The following is a 23,828-nucleotide window of genomic DNA, read 5'->3' on the forward strand; positions in this document are numbered from 1 at the left end:
ACTGTGATTTTAATTGTTATTAGAGACAAGATACCTTGTTCTAACTGAACTCATCGCTTCAGCAACATACGAAGGTACTAAATAGTACTAGCATTTGCCAATGTCCACGGATTTTCTAGATACAGATCCACTTCCTTTTCCCACTCACCATGCAGGGAAAGAGTCCCATTTCTTACTGCCAGGAACTTTACTCCATAGGGAAAGAAGGGGGTAGAGTAAGAACTCCCATAGAGTTTGATCCGAGCTCTGCCTTGGAAGGGTTTGTCCTCAGATCCAATCCGGAGCTCTCCACCATCAGAAACAAGGATGGCATGGGCCCTGAGATCCACAGTTCCTGTGCCCAGGAAAACCAGCTTGCCTCCTAGTGGACAAGACAAAGAAAAAACTATCAGTCACTGGGAGAATGAAACCCGGCTCATTTTGATCAACCCAAGTGCTGATGAACTCTCTTGCATTTGTGTACCTCTGCTGCAATTTACACATACTTTATCATACTCTCTTCTAAGAGCACAAAAGGGTAGGAAAGACATCTAAGAATAAAATTCCAAGTTACAAAGCCAATTTAGATTACCTAACATAAAACGCTACAGTGTTTTTTTTTTTTACTATTTTATAACAATAACCTAAAAGTCCAATAATTTAGCAATGTTTAAATATGGAATAGAAAGACTACTAAGTTTATCCTTGCGCAGGGGCCATGCTAATCTTCTTTGTATCCTTCCAATTTTAGCATATGTGCTGCCGAAGCGAGCACAATTAGCAAGAGATAAATGGGACTTATAAAATTAAAGTATAGCAAACACTAAGAATCAAGTGTAAAAAATGAGAAAAAATATGCCAAAACTGTAAGAATTACAATAAATGAGCATAAAATTAGGTCTACTATCATACATTTATAGTGTTTTAGTTGACCAGCACCCATTTTACTTTGTTTTGATAACAGACCCCTGTTTCCTTGAGGAATATTCCTCTGCCCCAATGAAAATTAGGACTGTCCATGAACACTTCTTGCCTTTCCATAGCCTGAATCTCAGACTTGGCTTTCCAAAAAGCATTTTGATGCAAAATGGAAGATAGAAGAGATCTTTCAGTAGTGGCATTTTAAGGAATAAGAGGGCATTCTTGGTTACAAGATTCTTTCCTACCAATCCCACTACCAACCCCCAATGCCCTAATTCTTATCCATTTCTGTGCCTCATTGTCCACACTGATTTTCACTGAATCATGAAGCCATACAGTACATTCAATTTTCTTTAAGTTTCTGTCAATTAATAACAAAATACAGATTTCATTTTAATCTTAATGTTCAAATTTTTTGTAACATAGGAATATTATCTCATAAAAAATTACACTGAGAAATATTAAAAACTTTCACCTTCTGTTGCCTTTCATTAAAATGATTCAGAATATTTACAGTTCATGCATGACTTTCACAAAAATGTTAAAATTAATTAAAGCATCCCCTATAAATAGTTTAAACTGAATTAGCTACTCAATCTACCTTCCTCTTATGAGCGATTTGCAAAAGCAGTGAACTAGACTCTTCTACTCAGTAACAAAGTCATCAGAGCTGTGACATTGCATAAGAAACACAAGAGCTCCTCTCACACAAACCCTGGTACAGTTTTGCAACTCCCTCAGGATGAAAGTTAAAGTCCTTACACTGGGTTACAAAAGTCCCTTCATTACTTGCTACCTCATCTCTAATACTTTCTTCAATATGATCTCTTTTTATTATGAGATTTATTTATTAAATTACTTATTTATTTGAAAGTCGAGAGAGAGAGTGTGGGCGTGCGTGCGTGTGTGTGTGTGTGTATGGTGCACGTGCTTCTACCTGCTGGTTCACTCCCAAAATGGCCTCAACAACAAAGGTTGGGCCAGTCCAAACCAGGAGCCTGAAACACCATCAAGGACTCCCACATGGGTTAATACAGATGAAGTAGTCTTCCACTAATTCCCCAAGTCCAACAGGAGCACTAGATTGGAAGCAGAGTGCCCAAGCATCTAATGGCAGACAGTGGTTTAACCTGATGCACTGCAATATCTGCTCCAAATGCACTGGCCTGCTTATTGGTTCTCAAACAGGTCTCTGTGAGGGATTCTTCTTTACCTGGAAATTTCGCTGTCAGATATTCACAAGGCTCGCTCCCTCCCTCTCTCTGGATTCCACCTAAATGTTAACTTCTTACACGTCTTCCTTCTCCAAGCTATATAAACCAATATGCTCTAAGGAAGGGGAAGAGTATGGATGAATCCCTATACCTACAAAACTATTTTGGAAAATAATAATACTTAAAAAAATAGCATGTCCTAGCCTCTTACCCAAATGTATCTTTCTTTGTAACACTTGAAATCAGATATACTGTATGTTTAAATGTGTGTTTTCTGTCCTCCTTCACACCTTCTACAATATTTGCTTCATAAAGGCAAATAACTGTTTTGTTCATTTCTCAATTCTTAGCTTCTAGAAAAGTTATAGACAAGTAGTTGGCACTTGCCACATAATTGTTCAATGAATGAAAAGGTTTCTTTTACAGAGTCTGATTTAAGCACTTGTCTTTCCTTATGTACACAAACACAATCTAATTTTCTCAAAAAGGATGCCATAATTACATTTAATCTATAAGCCAAACATTTTCTTAAGGAGCTAAAGTAAGACAGGGAAAGAAAGAGCAGAGTGACAGGAATGGTTTGAAAGGCAGATTGTACTACTATTAAGTAGGATCTTGGTGAGCAGCTACGGGGAACCAAGCTTTTTACCTGCAAAGTTTATTTCTAAATCTAGCATTTTGTTGACCACCAATTAGTGTGCAGATTGTGATCAATAAACAATTGACTGAACTGGCAAATGTAGAGCTGTTACTCCCCTGGCCTTCTATCCAGCTTTCCTTGGCATTCTAAAATTAAGCCTTCTAGCCTTTGATTCCAAAATCCAAGTCACACATCATCAGTAACAGTTATGGGACACTTATTCTGCTAGATCTTTAAAGTGCTATTCCTGTTGGCTGCAGATTCAAATGACAAACTCCATCTAGGTACACAGTCTTTCCTTTCATAAATTTTCATGGTAAGAATTCTATCACCAGACACCCACCATGATGGCACAGTGGCTAAGTCCTCATCTTGCAAGTGCCAAGATCTCATTAGGTACCAGTTCACATTCCAGCTGCTCCACTTTCATTCCAGCTCCTTGCCTACAGGCTTGGAAAGCTATAGAGAATAGCCAAAAGCCTTGGAACCCTGAAGTTACATAAGAGGCATGGAAGAAGCACCTGGTAGGCTCAGCTCTGGCCATTACAGCCATTTAGGGACCGAACCAGCAGATGGAATATCTTTGTCTCTCCTCCTTTCCAAAATTTAATCTGTATTTCCAATAATAATAATAATAATAATAATAATAATAATAGTAAAAGTTTTCCCCAGTCCATGTGGTCATTCATATATGTTGAAAAAATACTTGCAAAATCATGGTCTGGGGTTTTGACACTTAAGAATTAATGCAAGGGCATGTACTGTTATTTTCATACTCACCTCTAATTTCTTCTACAGTTGCTCCATCTTTTTAGCACTAACAAACCACCCTCTTCCAACATTTATTTCTATTCCTTTTTATAATTATAATCCCTTATAAATAGCATCCCTTTCAAAGTATATCAAGGGGTAAGTATGATAGCATATAAGGCTAATTTTCAGCTTGCCAGCATCCCATAAGGACACTGGTTCTTGTCCTGGTTGCTTCACTTCCAATCCAGCTTCCTTATTATGACCAGAAAATCAGAAAAGAAAGGCCCTAATTCTTGGGCACCTACACGCATGTGGAAGACCCCCAGAAGAAGCTCCTAGTAGCTCCTGGTTCCCAGCCTCAGATCATCTCTGCTCTGGTCATTGCAGCCATTTGGGAATGAGTCAGCAGGTAGAAGACTGCTCACTGGTTCGTACTCTCTCTCTCCCTGTGTGTGTGTATTCCTCTCTAACTACTCTTTCAGGTAAAAAAAAAAAAAATACCAAATACATTATAATGTCATATACATTGTAATCAAAGTACATTTATCTAAGAAGTAATAGTACTGACCCTTGATACCCTACACTTGATGCCAGAGCATTATTGCAATGCCTATTAGGATTTAAGAGTATTCAAAAATGATTTTGGCTTTAATTTTCTCCTCTATTGTCATCAATCATAGAAATGCACTTATAAACATTAATCCTGCTGTGAACAGAAGGAAAAAAATATGACCTATGATGTTAACGAAAGCTTTTTCACTCCCAGCCACATGTCATTAATGTCCTAATTAATTATATTCAACTAGTAGACCATGGATTCGCATGTCAGGATTCCCATATTATAAATACACAGAAAATATGAACTGACCTTGATGAGGAAGTGAAGGCCGGGCACAGAAACAAGATTCCTGTCCTGCTCCTGTTTACCTCTCAATGACCCTAGGTAAGTCCCACACAACTGCTGAGTTTCAGATTATCAAGTTTCCAAATATGTCCTACTCTGTGCCTTGGAATGATGTATGTTCTCACCACAAAAGTGGAAGTTAGACTGGGGCAAACACTGTGGTACAAAAGCTTTAAACTGCCCTGGGCAATACCAGCATCACACATAAGTGCCAATTCAAGTACTAGCTGCTCCATTTCCATTCTAGCTCCCTGCTTATGCAGCTGGGAAGGCATCAAAAGACCCAAGTACTCCAATGCCTTTCTCCTGTGTGGGAGTGCTGCCTATAGTTCCTGGCACCTGGTTTCAGCCTAGCCAGGTCCCCTTCATCATGATCTTTAGGGAATTGCTTTCTGTTGATCACTTTAAAAAGTAAATCCCATATTTATTTTTTTTAAAAAGATGAAAGGTAGGATAGTGTATTCCCAAACTTCTTCCAACATTAGACCATTTGACAGCTACATCTTTAAGCATTTAGTCAGATGTGCATTCAACAGTAACTCTAATAAGGAGCTCAGGTTCACTTGGTACTACCCAAACTTCAGGGAGCTTCAAATTTCACCTGAAGAAGGCATAATGTGACCAAGGAATATTTATGAAATACCCACCAAGTACCAATGACTGTTGAAAGCAACCTGGAAAGTTAGTATTATATTTTAGAATCAACACAACAGCCTGCTTTTATTTAAAAATAAAGTTCAGGTCTCTTCCACTCAGAATAGAGCCAAGCATTAGAACCCAGGACACCTGGCAGAAATGCTCATGTTCTTTCCATTTCAAAAAATCCTCACTGGTAGCTTTGTCATTAATCAGGGTTGTTATTCACAGTTATGTTAATCTAAAGTAAGTCCGCCTATGGCTTATTTACATCTGATTTGTTTCAATTTTGTTAACGAAGATACACCTTGTCTCACTCCAAAAAGAAGCTAAAGCAAATTACAAGGATTACTGTATAAATGTAAAAATCTGTACTCTGTCCTGTGTGTCATTAGCAAAATAGTAAACACACTGAAACAAATTGATGGAAATTTTGAACCATCATTTACTGACAGAAACTAATAATGATGTTAATGAAGGGAGAAAAGCTCAGCTCCAAGAAAATGAATGACTTGTATTGTCAACAGTGCTGTAAGCAGGGCTAATTAATTGATATGGACATCATTAACCCCTGCTATAAAGCACACCCTCCTCACTTTGTCAGTGGCAAATATAAGGACATCTCAGGACACTAAGGAGACAGACTGAGGAAGAATTTAGCTACTTTTGCCTGAAATAATTATAAGTGATAATCAACATGAGAGCTTCTTCATGTGAAGAAATGCATAGTTTATGTTTAACTTAACTCTGCAAGGTCCAAAGATTTCAACCTCACACTTCATTAGCTTAAAGTAAATATACAGTGAGCTACTTCAAAGAATAGTTACTTGACAATGAGAGGTCAGTGGGAGGACTTTATTTACCCACTTTATTGAACTTGATCCCATTTCTGCAAGTTAAAATGAACAGAGTAGAAATCAGCCTTTGGTTATGACCCTTAAATTGCTTGTGATGATCTTCATGAAAACTGTGTCCCACAAGTGACCTTGGGTAATTTTATAAAAATCAATCAACCATCATTATTGCTACTTCCTCCCTAAAATAACTAAATGAATACATTTTTATATGCAATCACTTCTTACCACTGAACATCTTTTCTATTCCTTTTAAAGAAAAAGTCTTAGTAGCTAGTAAATGTCTATAAAGCACTTCAAAATCCCTTTTGACTAACCTTACAATTACCCATCCCCTAAAATGGCCACAAAATATTTTGGTGGTGTTTTTTTTTAAAGGTATATACATAATTATATTTTTCTCAATAAGAAAAAATCAGGGTATAAATACTACCACACAAAGAGCTGCTATACCTGCTAATGCCAACCCTTTCCTCCTGCTCTCTTCTGAATGTTCCCCAGCCAGCCATTTGTCTGACCACTCTACCAAAACTATTCCTGTCTACTCACAAATGCCAACCACATTGATGAATACAAGGCCCAGTGCTTAATCAGTTTTCTGAGTAGCTGGCAGCATTTGATACTTTCTCATTTTTTCCCTGGAACTCCTTCCCCTTCTACACACAACAGTGTGTCCTAGTTTTCTTCTCATCTCCCAGGCATTCCTCTTACACCTGATCTCCCGATCTTTCAAACCGTGACTGTTCCAAGACTCAGCCCTCTGAACACTTTTCAATCTATTAAATCCACTTTGGCTGAGATTTTAAACACCATAGGACACTAGTTTCTAATGCTCACAAATTAATGTCACCAAGTCTGTTACATGGCTTCACCTGGAGACTCAGACACTGAACTACCTACAATGTCTCTGCTTAGAGAAGCTTCCCAACACTGTACCTATAAAGATGAATTTCTCTGAATGATAATCCTATCTTTTCACTCACTCTATCCAAAAACTCTAGAGTCACTGTTCACTATCTCTCACACCATAACTTTCCCCCAGGAAGTTTACATATTCTACCATCGATATATAACCATGATTCAAACACTTTCTAGCATCACCACATGTATTTCCAGGATCTAAGTCACTTGCATTAAACCCTGAATTTCTGTAATAGCCTTTTAATTCGCAATCCCATTTCTTTCCTTAGCTTCACTCAAGATAAATTCCCAAAGCAGCACCCAGTGTTTCTGACTTTTCTTTTTTTAATAGAAAGCATACTTTATATTACTTCTACACTCCACAGTTTCGAAAGTCTCCCACGGCCTCTGGGTTAGTTTTCTCTGGCTGACTGGTCAAAACTCCTCTCCCTTGCTGACAGTGATCCTGCCACACTAGCCATTTTTGCTTTCCCTGCCTCATAGCTTTCCCCCTTTCTGGGTGATTTTCCCCCTTACTGTGATTTCCTTCCACATCAGCCCCTCCTTTAGGTGGAACCCCACTCACTTGTCTTGCAGTTATCTTCTGCAGTACCAAACAAGTCTAACCGTGTATATAAGACACTCACCTATTTTTTCTCATTGATTAGCTGCCTTAGAAAAGTAAACCTGTGAGAGCAAACTTCTGGTCTATTTGGTTTCAAGCACAGTCGGCCTAGAACAGCACCTGGCACATGGCCAATCAGGTAACTGCTCACGTGCTCACTAACTAGTTGCTGAAAGAGTAGGAGTTAAAGTTACAAACATAAATGAAATCTTTTAGGGAGTCTAGAGTACAAGCAGAGGAGAAAGAGAAAATTTATAAAACACAAACATTTAAAGGCTAGAGTAAGGAGATAAAGTAGCAAGACACTTGAGAATGAATAAAAGAATTAGCTGAATAAGGAAGATAACTGGAAGATTGTAGACACCGGCTTTGAAAACAATGAAAGGATAGTGTTGTAATTAAGATACTAGTTGTGATGTCTGCATCATTTATAAAGTACCTGGGTTATTCCCAGTTCCAGCTTCCCATTAATGTGCATTCTGGAAAGTGAAGTAATTGACTCAACAACTTTGGTTCCTGCCCCCTGTCGGGGAATCAGATGGAGTTCTCATTTCCTGAATTTGGGCTGGCAATGCCCTGACTACTGTGGACATTTGGGAAGTGAACTAACAAATGGAAGCTCTTCTCTTCTCTTTTTTCTCTTCTCTTCTCTTCTCTTCTCTTCTCTTCTCTTCTCTTCTCTTCTCTTCTCTTCTCTTCTCTTCTCTTCTCTTCTCTTGTGTGTGTCTTCCTGCTTCCCACACCTACAACCATCACATTCCTTTCACTTTCTGTCTCTTTAATAATGAATGAAAAATTCAGTAACCTATAACTCATTACCTTTGGTTCACACAATTTCCTTTCCAGATGGACAGACCCTGCCATGCAATCTCAGCAGATGCAGCTCATTCATCTGAGCAGACTTGTGGTGCATTGCTGTGCCCTACTGCAACATGCTGCTTTTTGCAGGGGAGCAAGAAAGAGGAGAGGAAGAGAAGAGTATCATTTACGGAAGGCAGCCACGGGCCTGAAGCTTGCATTGTGATGGGATGCACACAGCTTCCTTTGTTGGCAAGATCCGGATTAGACTTGTGTCTGATCCACTGGAGCAGAGCCTCAGAAGCCTTCGAGGTGGGCTTGTCCCCGGCCAGAGAGGCGGAAAATCAATTTGGCTGGCAAACGAGAGCCCCCAAGAGTTCAGTCCACGCTCCATAATCCTATCCACTAGCAGCTCAGGAAATAGATGCCTGAGCTCTCACATATTCATGGGGTTGTGAGGCATAAATCAGGCTTTAAGGACTGGGGGCAAAGGGAATGGACTCTCCGGCTGGCTACTAATTAATCAAGCACACAACATGTACACCTAGCAACCTGGGATGAAGCCACACATATAGCAAAAGGACGCTGCTGCATTTCCATTGCTTTTTCATTTCAATTAAAACAGATATCAGAGGAAATTCTCCCCTTAGCTTATGCTGCTTATGCATCGCCCTGTTCTTCCTTTAATTAAAAAACATGCTTATTGCAATAGTTGCCAGAATCACTTTAACGGTATTTTAATTGTAATGTCTCTGGCTGATTAAAAAAAGAAAATATGAACTAGAAAATGTCTGCAGAAATGTTCTCAGGATACAGGAAAAAAAAACATGCACCTCCCAGAAAAAGTGCCACATACTAATTCTTTAATTATCCTGATGCTGCAGTCAAATGGGCAACGCTGAGGGAAAAACATATCTGAAATAAAGTCACTTACTCCAAGCAGCAGACAATAGTGGTTAGGAGAAATGGTTTTCATCAAGTCAGATTTCTCTGTTAGGATAAAGAATCACATACAACTAAAAATGGTATGCTCAGGATAATCACATTCAATGTGGTCAGCCAAGTTTCCTGTGCTCTTTATAAAGATTCAGTAGCCTATGGAGGGCGGGGGCGCAGAATGTATCCAGGTCAATTTATTTGGCTTCCAGTCCTTACAATTAATTCTACATGGTTCCCTGTATTGTTTCAGGCAAGTAATTTTCAAACTTGAACATTCATAAGAAACACAGAGGGTGACCTAACCTGCAAAATAGATTTACTGAAGCACCCTACAATTTGTATTTTACTCAGATTCTCAGGTGGCGCTGAACCTACCTCTGAGCACCATACTTGGAAAGCTATGCCACCGGTAAGTGGCATAATTCTCTGAGCATTGGTTCTGTTATAGTACTTGCTATCACCTAAAACAGGCTCAGAAACATAAACCCGGTTATACAGTAATTCTCTCAGTCATTCAACCAACATGTTCCGTTTTTCCTGCTCCTCTAATAGGTGCCTAAATAAAAGCGGGAAAAAAAAATGCTATCTTCACTTTCAGACACTCGCAGTTGAGATTCTCTGAGTGAATGGAGACAGTCAGATGTTAGGTTGCTGCCCTAAGTACAGAAAACCAGCACAATTATGACTTGGGCTTGGACTATTTCTTTAAAAGAGAAAACTTACAAAGTTAACTGAGCAGAATTAACAGTATGTTTACTGCAAAGCATCAACATATTTGTGGAACAAAATCTACACAGAAAAAAAAAGCCACTGAGAGTTAAATAAATTTCTTGTTATTATAGCTACTGTTAGTAATTACTACCAAACTAAACCTTGATTTTTTTTTTTTTGGCCTACCTCTGAGAAACCACTACTTCCTTTTCCCAGCAAACCTTCTGGCATTAAAATATGCAAGCCCTTCAGTTACCCATGGGTTTCTAAAAAAGCCCTTATGACTTCAAAAAGAAAACTATTTTTAAAGAGAAAGATAAAAGACAAAAATTCTCCAAAGTATATACTAAGCAGATAAAAACATTTCTCATTATAAAGCTCATTCAAATAAGCTTCTCCCTCTCTTTATCAAAGTTCAATTAGCACTGACTGAATCACAACTTTTTGTGGGAACTGATACACTCCCACCCTTCTGAACAAAACTCTTTCCAACAAGTTCCAAACCGAATTGCTTTCTGAATGTTGCAGATACTAGTTGGCTACTACACAATAGTTTGGGATTTGAAGGATAACAGTTGTTTCCTTATAGCTTTATTAAGTTAAAAACTGAGAAGTATCTGCTGTCTTGTCTTGATCCTCAGAATATTATTTGATGCACTGTAAAACAATAGCAATGAAATGCTGAGTCTCTACTATATTTTCAACTGCTCAAGAATCCCAGATACAAAAATATCCCAGATTTCTAGCTCCATTCCCATTCTGGATAAATAGGATCTAGGGATCGTTAATTGACAAATGAGATAGAGAGGTAGGGGGAGACAAAGTCCTGGAGGACCCTGTAAGCCATATTAAGTTTGGACTTGAACTTAAAGGCTAATGGAAAGCCAATGAAGGGTTTTAAGTAAGGAAGTTTTAAACATTTATCTTTCATTACTGAAAATATTATTGCTTCTGTGCTTGGAAGAGACTGGTCCTTTTCAGTAGCATTTTTCATATTACAATATCCAAGTTGTCAAGACATAAAACTGTAAATTGTTTAACATCTATCTATCTGTCTGTCTGCCCATCTACTGGAAGCATGTCCTTTCTCACAGCCATGGCTTATCTCTCATTTAGGCTAATCAAGTGTGTCTGGGGCTGTTCTCTGGAAGTAAATTATGTAAGTCATTGTCTTATTGGGAAAATAAGGGGCTTTAGGACCAAGTGTCCCCCACATTAAAAAGCCTTCGTCTCTGATCTCCTGATACACAAATAGCAAATGAAATTGCTCAGTGTCTGGACTAAGGCACTAACATGGGAGGGTAACATTTTAAGGACTCTAATCACAAAGAAACTCACAACTCATACCAATCTTCCTCTTCCAGTCAGAAGCTCATTCATTAGTTCATTCAACATTTTTTCTTGCGTATTTGCTGCATGCTAGAGGTGTAATGCGGCTGGTAACACAACACTGAACAGAGGCAGACCTGACTCCTGCTATACTGCTTATAGTTCAGTTCACCATTAGTCTCCTCAAAGGTACAGGGAAGAAATAAATGCTTAAATAATGTATTTACAAAAGAGTGAATAAAAGCAATTCAAGTTGTTAGTCATTTTAGAATTCTACCAATGATCCATTTAGTTTGACACATAGGGTAAGCCCACCATTGTACAAAATAAGTCACATTGATTTGTCACCAAGAAAAGCCTGACCAAGAGAGACATACAGGGGAAAGGGTTTATACATACCCTCAGCAAACCTAAGGTTAATTCTTTCTGATGCCGACTTCTTCCACTTTAAACCATAGCACACAGTACCATATGCAGTGTCATGCAAGCAAAAATAGAAGGAAAGTCTACTATCTCCCCTACTACCCTTCCTCCCCAAGGTGTACACACACCATTAGCATCCAGCAGAACTTAATGTAAGTTATTTTCCTCATTTAAAGGGAAGGGAATCACTCATTTCTATTTGGAACATTGATTATGGGGCTGGTAACTTATCAAAAGTCATGTGTGAGTATGTCTCAACCTCAAAAATTGAACTCAGGTCCAAGATTTCTAACCAATCTGCAGTGATTCAACCTCATCATATTGTTTATGCATAATCATCCCATTCCTTAACTTTGAAGTGTAGGTATGTTTCAACTAAAGTAGAAGGCAATTTACAGCCAGTGCTGTTACTTTAAATTTATCAATGTGAGATAAATTTTACAAGCCTACAAAATGCTCAAATTTACCAAAACATACTCCAGTTACAGAAAAAAATAGTAATACAGAACTCTTCTTTTTATCAAAACTCCATCCTGTCTTAAGATAAATTCCCTTCAAACTCAACCTATTGTTTGTAAAGTCTCGAAATCACAGGCTTGGAGTGTTCTTCACAGAACCTCACACTCATCCACCCAGAGAGGCCATAATGATACCCCAGCAAAGTCCTCTTTCATAGAATTTATAGATCATGATACAGTAAGGCATTATCTAAAGCATGCGTCTGAGACTGGTTTGTGGCAACTAGAAACAACAAAGTACAAGATCCTTGTCATTACAAACTATGTTCCAATTGTAGCACTTAATACTTTACTTTGAAATCCACAACCATTTGCCAAGAGTGGAGAATTTCTACAGAAAACCTAACAGTGCTTCAAGCAAACGCACCATCTCAATGAGTGAAGATTATATGTTTGCATGCCATAAGGATCTCAAACAAACTCAAGAGATCTGAGTGCCTTCAAACTGTGTCCTAACAAAATAGTTGAGAAAAATGAAACCCCATGCTAAGCTGTACCAGAAAAAAACAAAAACAAAACGTTTCCATGAACTAACAGAAGAATGTAGGCAAATAGAATCTGATAGTTCTGCCTTTACTTTCTTCCACAGAAGAAAGAAAAATATTCCAGTACGTATTTTGAAGAGAGGAAAAACCAATACAAGATCTTTATTGCCCAGCTAATTCTTTCAGTAATCTAGTTCGCCTTGTATATTGAGGCAACCTCTATCTGAAAATAAAATTGTAACTTTAGACTGATAGTCAGCCATCTCTTCTGTTATCACTGTCATTCCAAAATAAAGAACTAACATTAATTGAGTTCTTAACTTTGGAGCAGGCTCTGTGCTAAGAGCTTTATAAATATTTTCTCATTCAATACTCAAAATGTGTTAGCTACCATTACTGATGTTGCTGTCATGATAATTAGGCATTATCCTAATAGGAAAAACTTGAGCCCTACAGATTCTCGACTATCCAAAGTCACAAGAGTTGGTAAAAGTGGATCCCAGAGTCAATAATTTCTGGCCCAAAATCCTACCAAACATTAAACTGCCTTGGTATATACCAATAGTCCATGAGATAAAAAATCACATTAAGTGGGAAGTAGTACACTGTTTAGCAGCAATAAAGACTGGAAACAAATTTCTGACCAAACATTTTAAAGTACTTTCGCTGTGCTTAGTTTAAAAAAAAAAAAAAACCAACAATGTTGGTGTTTTTGTTAAGATTTACAATGTAATACTGGGCACCATAACTACTATAATAAAGTAAATTAGCATGTCATCTCAATTATTTACTCTTGTAACCCATGTGCATATCTGTGTGCATGTGTGTGTGTGTGTGTGTGTGTGAGAGAGAGAGAGAGAGAGAGAGGGAGGGAGAGAGATAACAGGTCTAAAGTACAAAGGCTTAATACCAAAGGGAGTATTCATTCTCCCCTAATTAACTATTTATCATTATCTCTAGGCCACTTCACACCAAGCAACTTGACCACCAGGTCAGAAGAGAGTTGTTGCTTCATTTAAGATAAATGAACGCTTTCCCAATTACAGATCACACATCCAAAAGTCCTGTCCGAAATGCCTACTGCTCTGACAAGAATAATGTTCCTTTCTTTGTTATTATGTCTCATCATAATTACTTGGAATAAAAATAATAAATTTTAATTCAGCGATGCCTATGGCCGTTGGGCATCTTAACATAAAAGAATGAAGAATATAATTAACTAAATCAAGGCAATATGTGTATTTCCAACCAGCTCATTAGTATTAATTGATTGGGTTAATTCTTTTTGTGTTTAATGGTATCCAAAAGAATACTTTTAAAAAACTGGAAGAGGGAAGAAGTAGATAAAAGTTCTGGATCTTTCTCTAATGAAAATGAAATAATATAAACAAGCTAACAGAAAATATGCCATTTTCAATAAAATTCAAAAATCAATACTTATATCATAAAAGATGGCATAAAACTTTGTTATTGGTGCTATTTTGCAATAACCCCAAAGAAATTCAAAATGTTCCCTTCTAGTGAATAAACCATAGCTATGAGCGGGGGAAATGGTGACTCTATTTTGCAGATAAAAATAGAGGAAAGTCACAGAGAATTCAGGACTCTGGCTGATATCTGTGAAAAGGGTGAAACTTCCTGATAGAAGAGCCTTTCCTTCTGGGGTGAATACGGTATCCCATATGTGTGCCATTCTCTTCCTCTTAATTCAACTCCCTGCTAACTTGCTTGGGAAAGTAGCAGAGGACAATCCAAGTTCGTGAGATTTTGAACCCATGAGAGATACTCAGATGATGTCTCCTGGCCACTGTAATCATCTGGGGAATGAACCAATGGAAAATCATGCCCTCTACATATCAGGCTACCTGTTTCCATGAATGAAAAATAATATACAGATTGCAACATCATCAAAAGATGTGCCAGAAAATAGTTGATCTACTTTTACTTTTATTTAGTCCTAATTTTCTCCAAACAAATGTGTTTCAAGTAGAATGTATTCACTGAAACAGAAATACCTGAGAACTTGACAATGGATTTTCTGCTTCTAACAACTTTTAATAATATACAAAAACACACAGTTGTGTATAAGTATGTATTGTAAAAGTATAGATATGAACTGTGTACCATTTGGATATATGCTAACTTAATAGTCAATACATATTTTTTTAGTCAGCATTACCTGTCCAGCATTATTCTAGACATCAAAGGGATAATAGTACAAAAACTGATAAAACGGCAGACCTCCTGAATTTATTCTATAAAGGGAAAAAACTATAAACAATGAGATAAATATCTAAAATGTCCTGTGGTAAAAATTATTATGAGAAAAAGAAAACCAAAACCAAAGGAGTAATGAAAATTGGCAGTGATTTTAGACAAGAAGGCTGAGGGATCTGATCTGGTATGCTGACATTTTCCATCAAGAAGCAAATGGAGGGCCCAGCGCAGTGGCGCAAGTGGTTAAGGTCCTTGCCTTGCACGCCCGGGATCCCATATGGGCGCCGGTTCTATCCTGGCAGCCCCGCTTCCCTTCCAGCTCCCTGCCTGTGGCCCAGGAAAGCATTCGAGGACAGCCCAAAGCTTTGGGACCCTGCACCCGCGTGGGAGACCCGGAAGAGGCTCCTGGCTTCGGATCGGCATAGCATTGGCCATTGCGCTCACTTGGGGAGTGAATCATGGGACGGAAGATCTTCCTCTCTGTCTCTCCTCTCTGTATATCCGACTTTCCAATAAAACAAAATAAATCTTTAAAAAAAAAGGAAGCAAATGGAATAAGATAGTCAAGTGGATCTAAAGGAAGAACAACCCAGACAAAGGATATCATAGCATGGATAAACGTCCTGAGCAACATGAATGAGGAAGAAAAGATCAACAAAAGAATCAAAGGTTAAATAATGATAAGGACCTGTGTGTTATTCTTAGAGACTTGAGAAGTCACTGAAGAGTTTTTAGGAACGAACTAACTGGGGAAAGATCTGTGAGCTTTTAGGATCTTAATTTAGTATATGGTATAAAAGGTAAATCTAAAGGCTTACATACTTGAAGCCTTATTTTCTATTATGAAAAGTAATTTCAGAGGTGGGCAATCAAATGGCAGCTCCAAATCATGACAGTCCTGGAATTTTGACTATGCAGCCTTCTCATCTCAATTAGTTACCTCATGATCCAAAGTGATAGCTTAAAATATAGCAATTAGGAACCCTGGTGCAGTGGCCTAGTGGCTTAATGGCTAAGTCCTCACCTTGCACACACTGGGATCCCATATGTGTATTGGTTCATGTCCCAGCTGTTGCCTTTCTGTGGCCTGGAAAAGCAGTGGAGAATGGCCCCAAGTCTTAGGACCCTGCCCCCATTTGGGAGCCCCAGAAGAAGCTCCTGGCTCTTGGCTTTAGAACAGCTCAGTTCGGGCCCGGCGCGGTGGCGCAAGTGGTTAAAGGTCCTTGCCTTGCACGCCCGGGATCCCATATGGGCGCCGGTTCTAATCCTGGCAGCCCTGCTTCCCTTCCAGCTCCCTGCCAGTGGCCCGGGAAAGCAGTGGAGGACGGCCCAAGGCTTTGGGACCCTGCACCCGCGTGGGAGGCCCGGAAGAGGCTCCTGGCTTTGGATCGGCATAGTATCGGCCCGTTGCGCTCACTTGGGGAGTGAATCATCGGACGGAAGATCTTCCTCTCTATCTTTCCTCTCTGTATATCCGCCTTTCCAATTTAAAAAATAATAATAAAAATAAATCTTTAAAAAAAAAAAAAAGAACAGCTCAGCTCAGCTCCACCAATTGGCAGCCACTTGGGGAATAAAAAAGAGGACATGGGATCTTTTTCTCTGTATCTCCTATGTGTATATCTGCTTTTCCAACAAATAAATCTGGGAAAAAATAGCTATCACATTTACTTGACAAAAGGTGGAAAATCAAAGAAGAGCCAATTAAAACAGAAGTAGTCTGGCCAAATCCACAGTAGTTAAGACAGGCTTGATATCAACAGAGGTTTTAATAAAGAGCATATATTGCAGATTATGTTAAAAAGTTGACCCCGCAGATTATTCATAGGATATGAGAAAAAAAGATGCTTCAGATACTTCTATGGTTGTAATCTGATTGGATACATGGAATTCCAATAATAAAGTTGGTAAAATTCCTCACAATCTGATTTTGTGTATAAATATATATGGGATCAAAACATGTCTCAGACACACTTAACCTCACCCTTGACTCTGAACACTTCAACTTACATTCTGCCTTATTTCCTGTATCACCTATTTTAGAATTAAAGTTTGCTCTTTTAAATTCACTCCATATTGTTCTTTAATAAATATATCCATAGTTGACATTAAATGTTATTTCTGGGTTCTCTAGACCACTTCATAATCATTCACAAATTTTCTATTGAACAAAATTTATCAAACCCATTTTCCTGTTCATTCTTTCCAGAAGCTAATGTCTATATATCTATGATAAAAATCATTTCACTCTACATGATCTTCCTTCCTGCCAATAATGTCTGTGTCCTAACTGCACAAAAATTGATACCTACTACTTACATTCATATGTCCACTACTCCTTGCCCAAGAGAGGGGGGTGGGCTTTAGCACCTTTTCCCTCTCCACAGGATAAGACTTTGCCTTCCAATTCACTCATTCTGAATAAGATGTGAATAGTACATTGCCTAAGCAGGAATTACAAGGAAAACCATTATTGGCAGATGACACATGGGAACAGATATCCAGGTTAGTTAGCATTGAAAGGTTGAATATGCAGTATGCACTCTCTTCCCTTTGTTAGTTTTATTAACATAAATAGGAGAAATTTCATGTATTTCATAGTTACATATTTTAGTTGATAGTCATGCTCTCCTCACTGCCTTTCTCCCTCCCTCTCTCCTGGCTTTGCACAGACACGATTTCAATACCTCTAAAATTATAGGCTTAATTCACTGCTAAGTATAATACTGCACAAGCAAAAAGTAGGAAGAATACAAGGCTAAACACTACAACCACATCCTCAGATACCCGTTTCATTCCTATACATTGCTCTAATACCTCTTTCCCCTCTTCCGTATCTGATCCAATCAATCCTCAATTAAACAATTACCTGAGAGTAACAACATATCTAGACTTAGTCATCTAAGACTTTGAGCTGATAAATTTCTCACAAATTATTGTAGAACACTAAGACCAAGCCCCATGAGCACCTGAAGGACATTCCATCTTCCCACAGAAATTGGCCAAGTACAGAGGCCTAGTTAGAATTCTTTCTAGAATTCTAGGAGAAACCTTTTCCTGAGATGAGGTCTAAGTTAATATTTACATTTTTCATCATTGCTAACCCTTATGAAGTTAATTGTTGTCAACAGATTAGTGTTCCCATAGCTACCAGCTATACACACATGTCCTACAAGAGATTTAACTGAAACACCATTTTCTCCTAGCAAGGCCACTAACTGATTGATTTCAATAAGAAATTTTTCTTAATATGGGAGGGAAAAATTCCTCTAGAATATATAATCACAAGAATGCCTAATCAGAATAATCTTACTCTGTAAGAAACGGGAATCAAAACTAGACGTTTATCCCACTAAAACATTTTACTTCCACCTCATACATCCATATTCTTAATTCGTAAAAGCACAAATGTTTGAGTGTTAAATATATTGAAAGTTGATACCAATAATAGCAGCATAGCAATCCAATCTTGGCACCCAACATCAGAATGCCAGTCTAAGGAATAGCTGCTCTGCTCCCAATCCAGCTCCAGTGCCTGGGAGGGCAGCAGAAAAATGGCCCAAATACTTGAACCTTTGCTATCCACAGAAGAGGCTGCAACGAAGTCACTGACTTTCTCTCTCTCACTCGGATGCATTAATCTTTAAAAACATATTTTAAAAATAGTATTTTATTGTAGTTTTGTGGATACCCCAAACTAAGTTCATCTCCCCAAAATTTCCATTTGCAAATGACTAGTAACTATTTGGTAACCGCTATTTATTATCAGTTACCAAGGAAAGCAATTTATACTCTTATTTAACAGATAAGGTACCAATGATATAAAGAGGTGAAATCACCAACTTAGTCATTTCTTGGTGTAGAGTTGGAATCTGAATGTTCCATCTCCTTCAACTTCCTAGCCCCTAGAGCTACTATGCGGCTTGTCTTACAATAAGAAAGCCTATTTAAACGACTTTCCACGGGACCAAGAAGCTAAAACCACAACATGGGGAGAGCAGGAAGGCATTGCTTTCTTGGCAGGGAAGTTCAAAGGCAACAGCATGAACTGATTTTAGGGCATTTTGCTATATTTTGGGGGCTGCACTGGATAAACACAACTACAAAGGGCTTGAAGACAACAGCATATATTATTTGAGAACACTGTTAGCCTTCTTGTTTATGTAGAAACTTAAAATAATCACACTCTATGCTTCTAAAAGTCACAAGAAAGTTCTTTCCTTTGAACCCTCTGACCACTTATTGCTTTTCATAGTAAAACTCTCAATTTGGTCTCTGAATAAACTGAGCAACAACTTCCAGAACGGATCCAAATACCCCGCCCCTCCTTCCAGCCCCTTTCATGCGGTAGAATTGCCTAAAAGAACCTTCCTGATATTCAAACTCCACAGACCTTTGATATGCAGCAGGTTGAGGATGTTTGTTCTGCAGTCAAGCAGGAGCACCTGCCCATTCTCCACTGTGACATTGTCGCCATCTTGTGGCACTCTCCCAGGAAGCCAGCTGTGAGCCCTGGACCACCTCCGGCAGAATTGGAAGGAAAAGTTGTCCTGAAAAACAGAGTATTTTTGTTTTTACTGGATTGCTTATTTGTTTTTAGACAGAAGGATGGTTCTGTTTTCCATCAGGAAGCAGATTTATCAGAGATGATTAATTTAAGCATTTCAAGTGTCTCAGTGAAAATACTTACCTCTCTTTTTCACACAACTAATCAAAACATAGAAGACAAAGTTACACTTGAAGAACCACTGAAATAAGTCCCTAGAATATAATTTCCCCCATAGCATATAATTTCCTCCTTCTACCTAACAGATGGGGTTGATTCCATTTTTATTTTTACAGACATGTATTGAGTCTTGGACAAAAAGTCATAAATAGCCTGGAACAGAAGGAATTAAAATGTTCTGCCTGATAGGTGGCATTTTGCTTTATGTAATTGGTATCATTTTTCACTGGCTCTGCTGCCAAGTGTTTCTGTTTTATAGGAACATTCCTCTTTCCAAGCACTGAGATCCATCCACCCACTTGGTCTTTTTTGATATTACTTCTGCCTTCCTTATGTGCTTGGTGCACCAGTACTGAACAAAGCTCATTCATGCAGAGGTGCAATGCACGCGCGTGGTGACTGAACAGTCAAAGCCTTGGAGTGAGGGGCAAGGGTCAGAAAAGAAAGAAGGAGCCCAGAGGAATAAGAATCTCCTCTCTATCCCAGCTCCCGTCCTCTAACCAGATCTTCTGGCATTCTTGCTAATTTATGATTACTGTGAAGTCATGTGTTTTGCAAAACAACAATGTTAAAATCACATAAAGCATCCATTTATTAACTTGATGCAAGAGGCAGACAACAGCTTATGCATCTCATGATGTTGCGGAGCTATCATAAGGTAAAATATGTTAACTATATTAAAGATGACGTTAAATATGATGAAAATCAGCATGGAGAAGGTGAATCCCTCAAGATAATAACAAATACATGTATCCCTCTCGTCACACAATTTCCATTCCAGATTCCAACCAAATGTGAGGCCTTAGTTCCTACAAAATAAATGGCCTAGATGCTCCTCTGTGACACGTTAGAAGAAGATGGGAGATCATTAAGAAGGGAAGGCATATTTATAATACCAACAACTATACCTACATAGGGAGTAATGCTTTGCAGTCTAAAAAAGAAGATGGAAAATGTATTGATAGAAGAAGCAGGATACATATTTTCCAGAAAGAGGTACTGAAACCTAGGTTATTAGTCCTGAGTTGCAGATCTGAACCAATCACCAAGGCTTTGGGATAAGGAAAAAGAAAGTGTTTTCATTTCCTGTATCTATAAAGCATAGAAAAAAGTCTATGACTCCTTCACATTTAAGAGATGGAAAGACATAAGGCATAATGATAATCAGTCCTGGAATCTTGGAGAAATGCTCTGTGACCTGGGAGCTATGCAAACCTTATCCCTCATTGGTGACCCATGATGACAGATGACTATGAACTGGATCCATGGAGGCAAAGAAACTGATAGGCCTTGAGATAAGGCTGTATATTTATATGCATGTAATGCTTTCATTCCTATAATATATGAAATGAGTATAAACAAAAGCTTTACTGGAATAAAGAGATGAGAAAGTAGAAAAGAGTAAGACTAAAATTTGCTAAAGTGGGACAGACTGAACCAGTCTGTTGCACATATTGGCAAGCACAGGAACCAGGGAAGGGGGCAGGCCTGGGAGGGTTATTGAGGGTCATCCCAAGTAGGCAGCTCCCACTTATGTATGTGAGGGCTGAGTGTGTGGAGGGCAGGTTTGGGCTAGGCTGGGCTGGGCTGTAACATCCATAGGCTTACATAAGAGATGGGGCTGGAGACAGAACTAACACAGCAGTTGTAATTATCAGTGTGTGCAAAGGCTGATGTAGGTGCCAGACTGAGCCAGATCCTGCACTGGCAAGTATACATAAGAGTCAGGTCTTGGGATCACTTCAGATGAGGTTTGTTTGTGGTTCCCTCCAATTGAACCACTGGACTCAGAACTCCACCCATACAGAGAATCACAGAATCTGTGTATTGACCCTGAAGTGCATGTCTCAGAGCTGACCTCCTCAGTAGCTTAGATGGAGCAGCGAATGGCATAACCAGATGCACATGGAGGATATGGCAGTCCACTGGGGCCTGCAGAGGACATCTACTACCAAAGCAGAAGAAGGAACACAGAACAAATTGATCAAGCAAGCATAAACAGCACATATCTGGGTGGAGACTAAGGTGGACAATACAGTCAATGGACCTTGAAAGGATTTCCTCATCTTTGGATCTGTTAGATCAACAACATTTCAGAACCATCAAAACCACTTGAGCAGAACCCTCAGATCATGTTTCAGTTCAGTAATTCTGGGATGATATCGTGTGGTTGTTTCCCATTCCCAGGTACTAAGGCACCCAGGAGGCTGAGTGCGGCTTCTCCCCATACCTTTTCCCTTCCCTTAGATACAGGATGTAGAGAAAAGAAAAGCTGGAAACAATGGCCTCACCGAGTTTCCCCTAATCCTCAACCCTTCCAACCCTAATCAACTGTATAAATATCATCAAAAATAATTTTTCAAAATTTATTAGTTCAATAATTAATTTGTTGACTTGGAGGCATAATAGACAGACATTGGAATAGCTTCAATTTCCAGGGTTTTGAATGGAAAAATTCTAGTGAAATCCTACCCTTTCATTTTTAAAGGTAATTATTCAGAAATTGCTTCTCAGCTTGGAGCAACACAAAATGCAGACTCCTTCATTGTCTCATAAAACCGGAACCCTTCCAAAAGTGGGACCCACAAAGCTGTGATTGTAATGATCCCAGACAACACTTCCATATGAAAATTTAAGAACTAATTCAAACCATGGACTACAAGGTAGAGGACTGCACCCCAAAGAAAAAGGATCCAAGAAGTTTTTTCAATGGAAGATCCAAAGCCCATGGTCACCCATAATTAGCAAACTGAGAAGACTGGTATGACTAATAAGTGTAAGTCATGTAAGAAATTCAGCTGCAGAACCCTGTCTCAGATATTAACCTGGGCAGGGGAAGCAGGTCAGATCTGTGGCCCAGCTCCAATTAGACATAACATGATGTGGGTCAGCACAGTGGCTCAATACTCTAATACTCCACCTGCAAGTACTGGTATCCCACCTCCTGTTCATGTCTTGGCTGCTCCACTTCCAATCCAGCTCCCTGTCTATGGTCTTGGAAAGCATCGGAGGATGGTAAAAGTCCTTGGCCCCTGCATCAATGTGAGCAACCCAGAGGAGCTCCGAGCTCCTGGCTTCCGGCTGCAGAACAACTTAGCTCTGGCCATTGCAGCTATTTAGGGAGTAAACAGGTAAATAGAAGCTTGTCCTCTGTGTGTGTCTCTTTCTCTTTATAAATCTGCCTTTCAAAGAAAACTAAATAAACCCTTTAAAAAATAGTGGAGGCAATTTTTGAACGGTAACCTAAGAGTCAAATGCAATCCTCCTATGAAATTTTCATCCTTTTTCTTACACCTATTGTATTCATTGTGGCGCTTTTCACATGAATACACATAGTCAACAATCAATTTCAAGAAATCTACACTTCACTCTACCTAAATCGGTTTTCGAGATGCATAAAATATTCACTGATGATTTGTGATTTTTTTTCAAAGCAATGACTAAATTTGAAAGTGTCTAAAAATTAATGTGGCTTCAATTTCTTAGAGTAATGCATCTCTATAATTTCAAGTAGACAGTGTAACCCCTGATTACTTGCACGCTTTCATAAGAATCTTGGCACTCCCACATCTTCATGACTGACAGGGCCAATGGGAGCCTCCCCTACACAGGACACCCACAGATGTCCCATGACACAGTGGAGATGCTTAACTTCAAGTCCCTTCATCCTACAATCTCTCTCCTGTTGTCCCAAGGATAAAAAAAGGAGACTGACAGAATCCATAAAATATTGCTTGTCACTATATTTGGAGCCTCACTAGTGATACCAACATGTAATTTTGGTCAAGATCAGGCTCCATATTACCAGTTGATATGTCAATTCATTTCTGCCTAACACAGACTCAAAAGAAGCTGAGACTTTAGCCTTAATTTTCTTCTTGTTGTCAAACAAATCAACTATTTCTATTCTGCAATTGAAGAAAATCATTTCCTGTCAGGCCTACAAGGGCATGAATGAAAATAGACACACAAGAACTATATAGAACATGCCTTCATTTTTATCCCTATATATGCTGTACCCAGTTAAATCACACAAAAAGCAAAACCTTTTCTCTCTCAGCTAGAAAACGTATGCAATTTGTTTTCTGCTTACAGCATGTCAGCACTTCTCTGAACTTCAGGGAATGTGCAGTGTCTGCAGATCGTACATGTCACCTTAAATGTACTTGCAACACCACCAGAGTTATCTTGAAAGAAGTCATGGATCAGCAAGTTGGGACACCACGCAAAGACCTCTTTGTAGTCTGAACAGAGCT

General features: G+C 38.8%; 1 protein-coding gene and 1 non-coding gene across 2 annotated transcripts in view; both read right to left on the reverse strand.

Annotated features, from left to right (window-relative positions):
• PKHD1 (PKHD1 ciliary IPT domain containing fibrocystin/polyductin) overlaps nt 1-23,828 on the reverse strand; it is a 405,478-nt gene that overhangs the window by 256,399 nt on the left and 125,251 nt on the right. The window contains exons 35-36 of the mRNA XM_040983008.1: nt 19,240-19,396; nt 149-361 (exon numbers count right to left, since the gene is read on the reverse strand). Coding sequence (XP_040838942.1) covers nt 149-361; nt 19,240-19,396 — 370 coding nt within the window. The remainder of the gene's footprint in view (nt 1-148; nt 362-19,239; nt 19,397-23,828) is intronic.
• On the reverse strand, nt 650-754 carry LOC121158894. The gene has a single exon (XR_005884265.1). It is a non-coding gene; the product is annotated as a U6 spliceosomal RNA (small nuclear RNA).

The sequence above is a fragment of the Ochotona curzoniae genome, unplaced genomic scaffold (genome assembly GCF_017591425.1).
Source record: "Ochotona curzoniae isolate NIBS_2020 unplaced genomic scaffold, NIBS_Ocur_1.0 contig_3819, whole genome shotgun sequence".
In the NCBI taxonomy this organism is placed as follows: Eukaryota; Metazoa; Chordata; class Mammalia; order Lagomorpha; family Ochotonidae; genus Ochotona; species Ochotona curzoniae.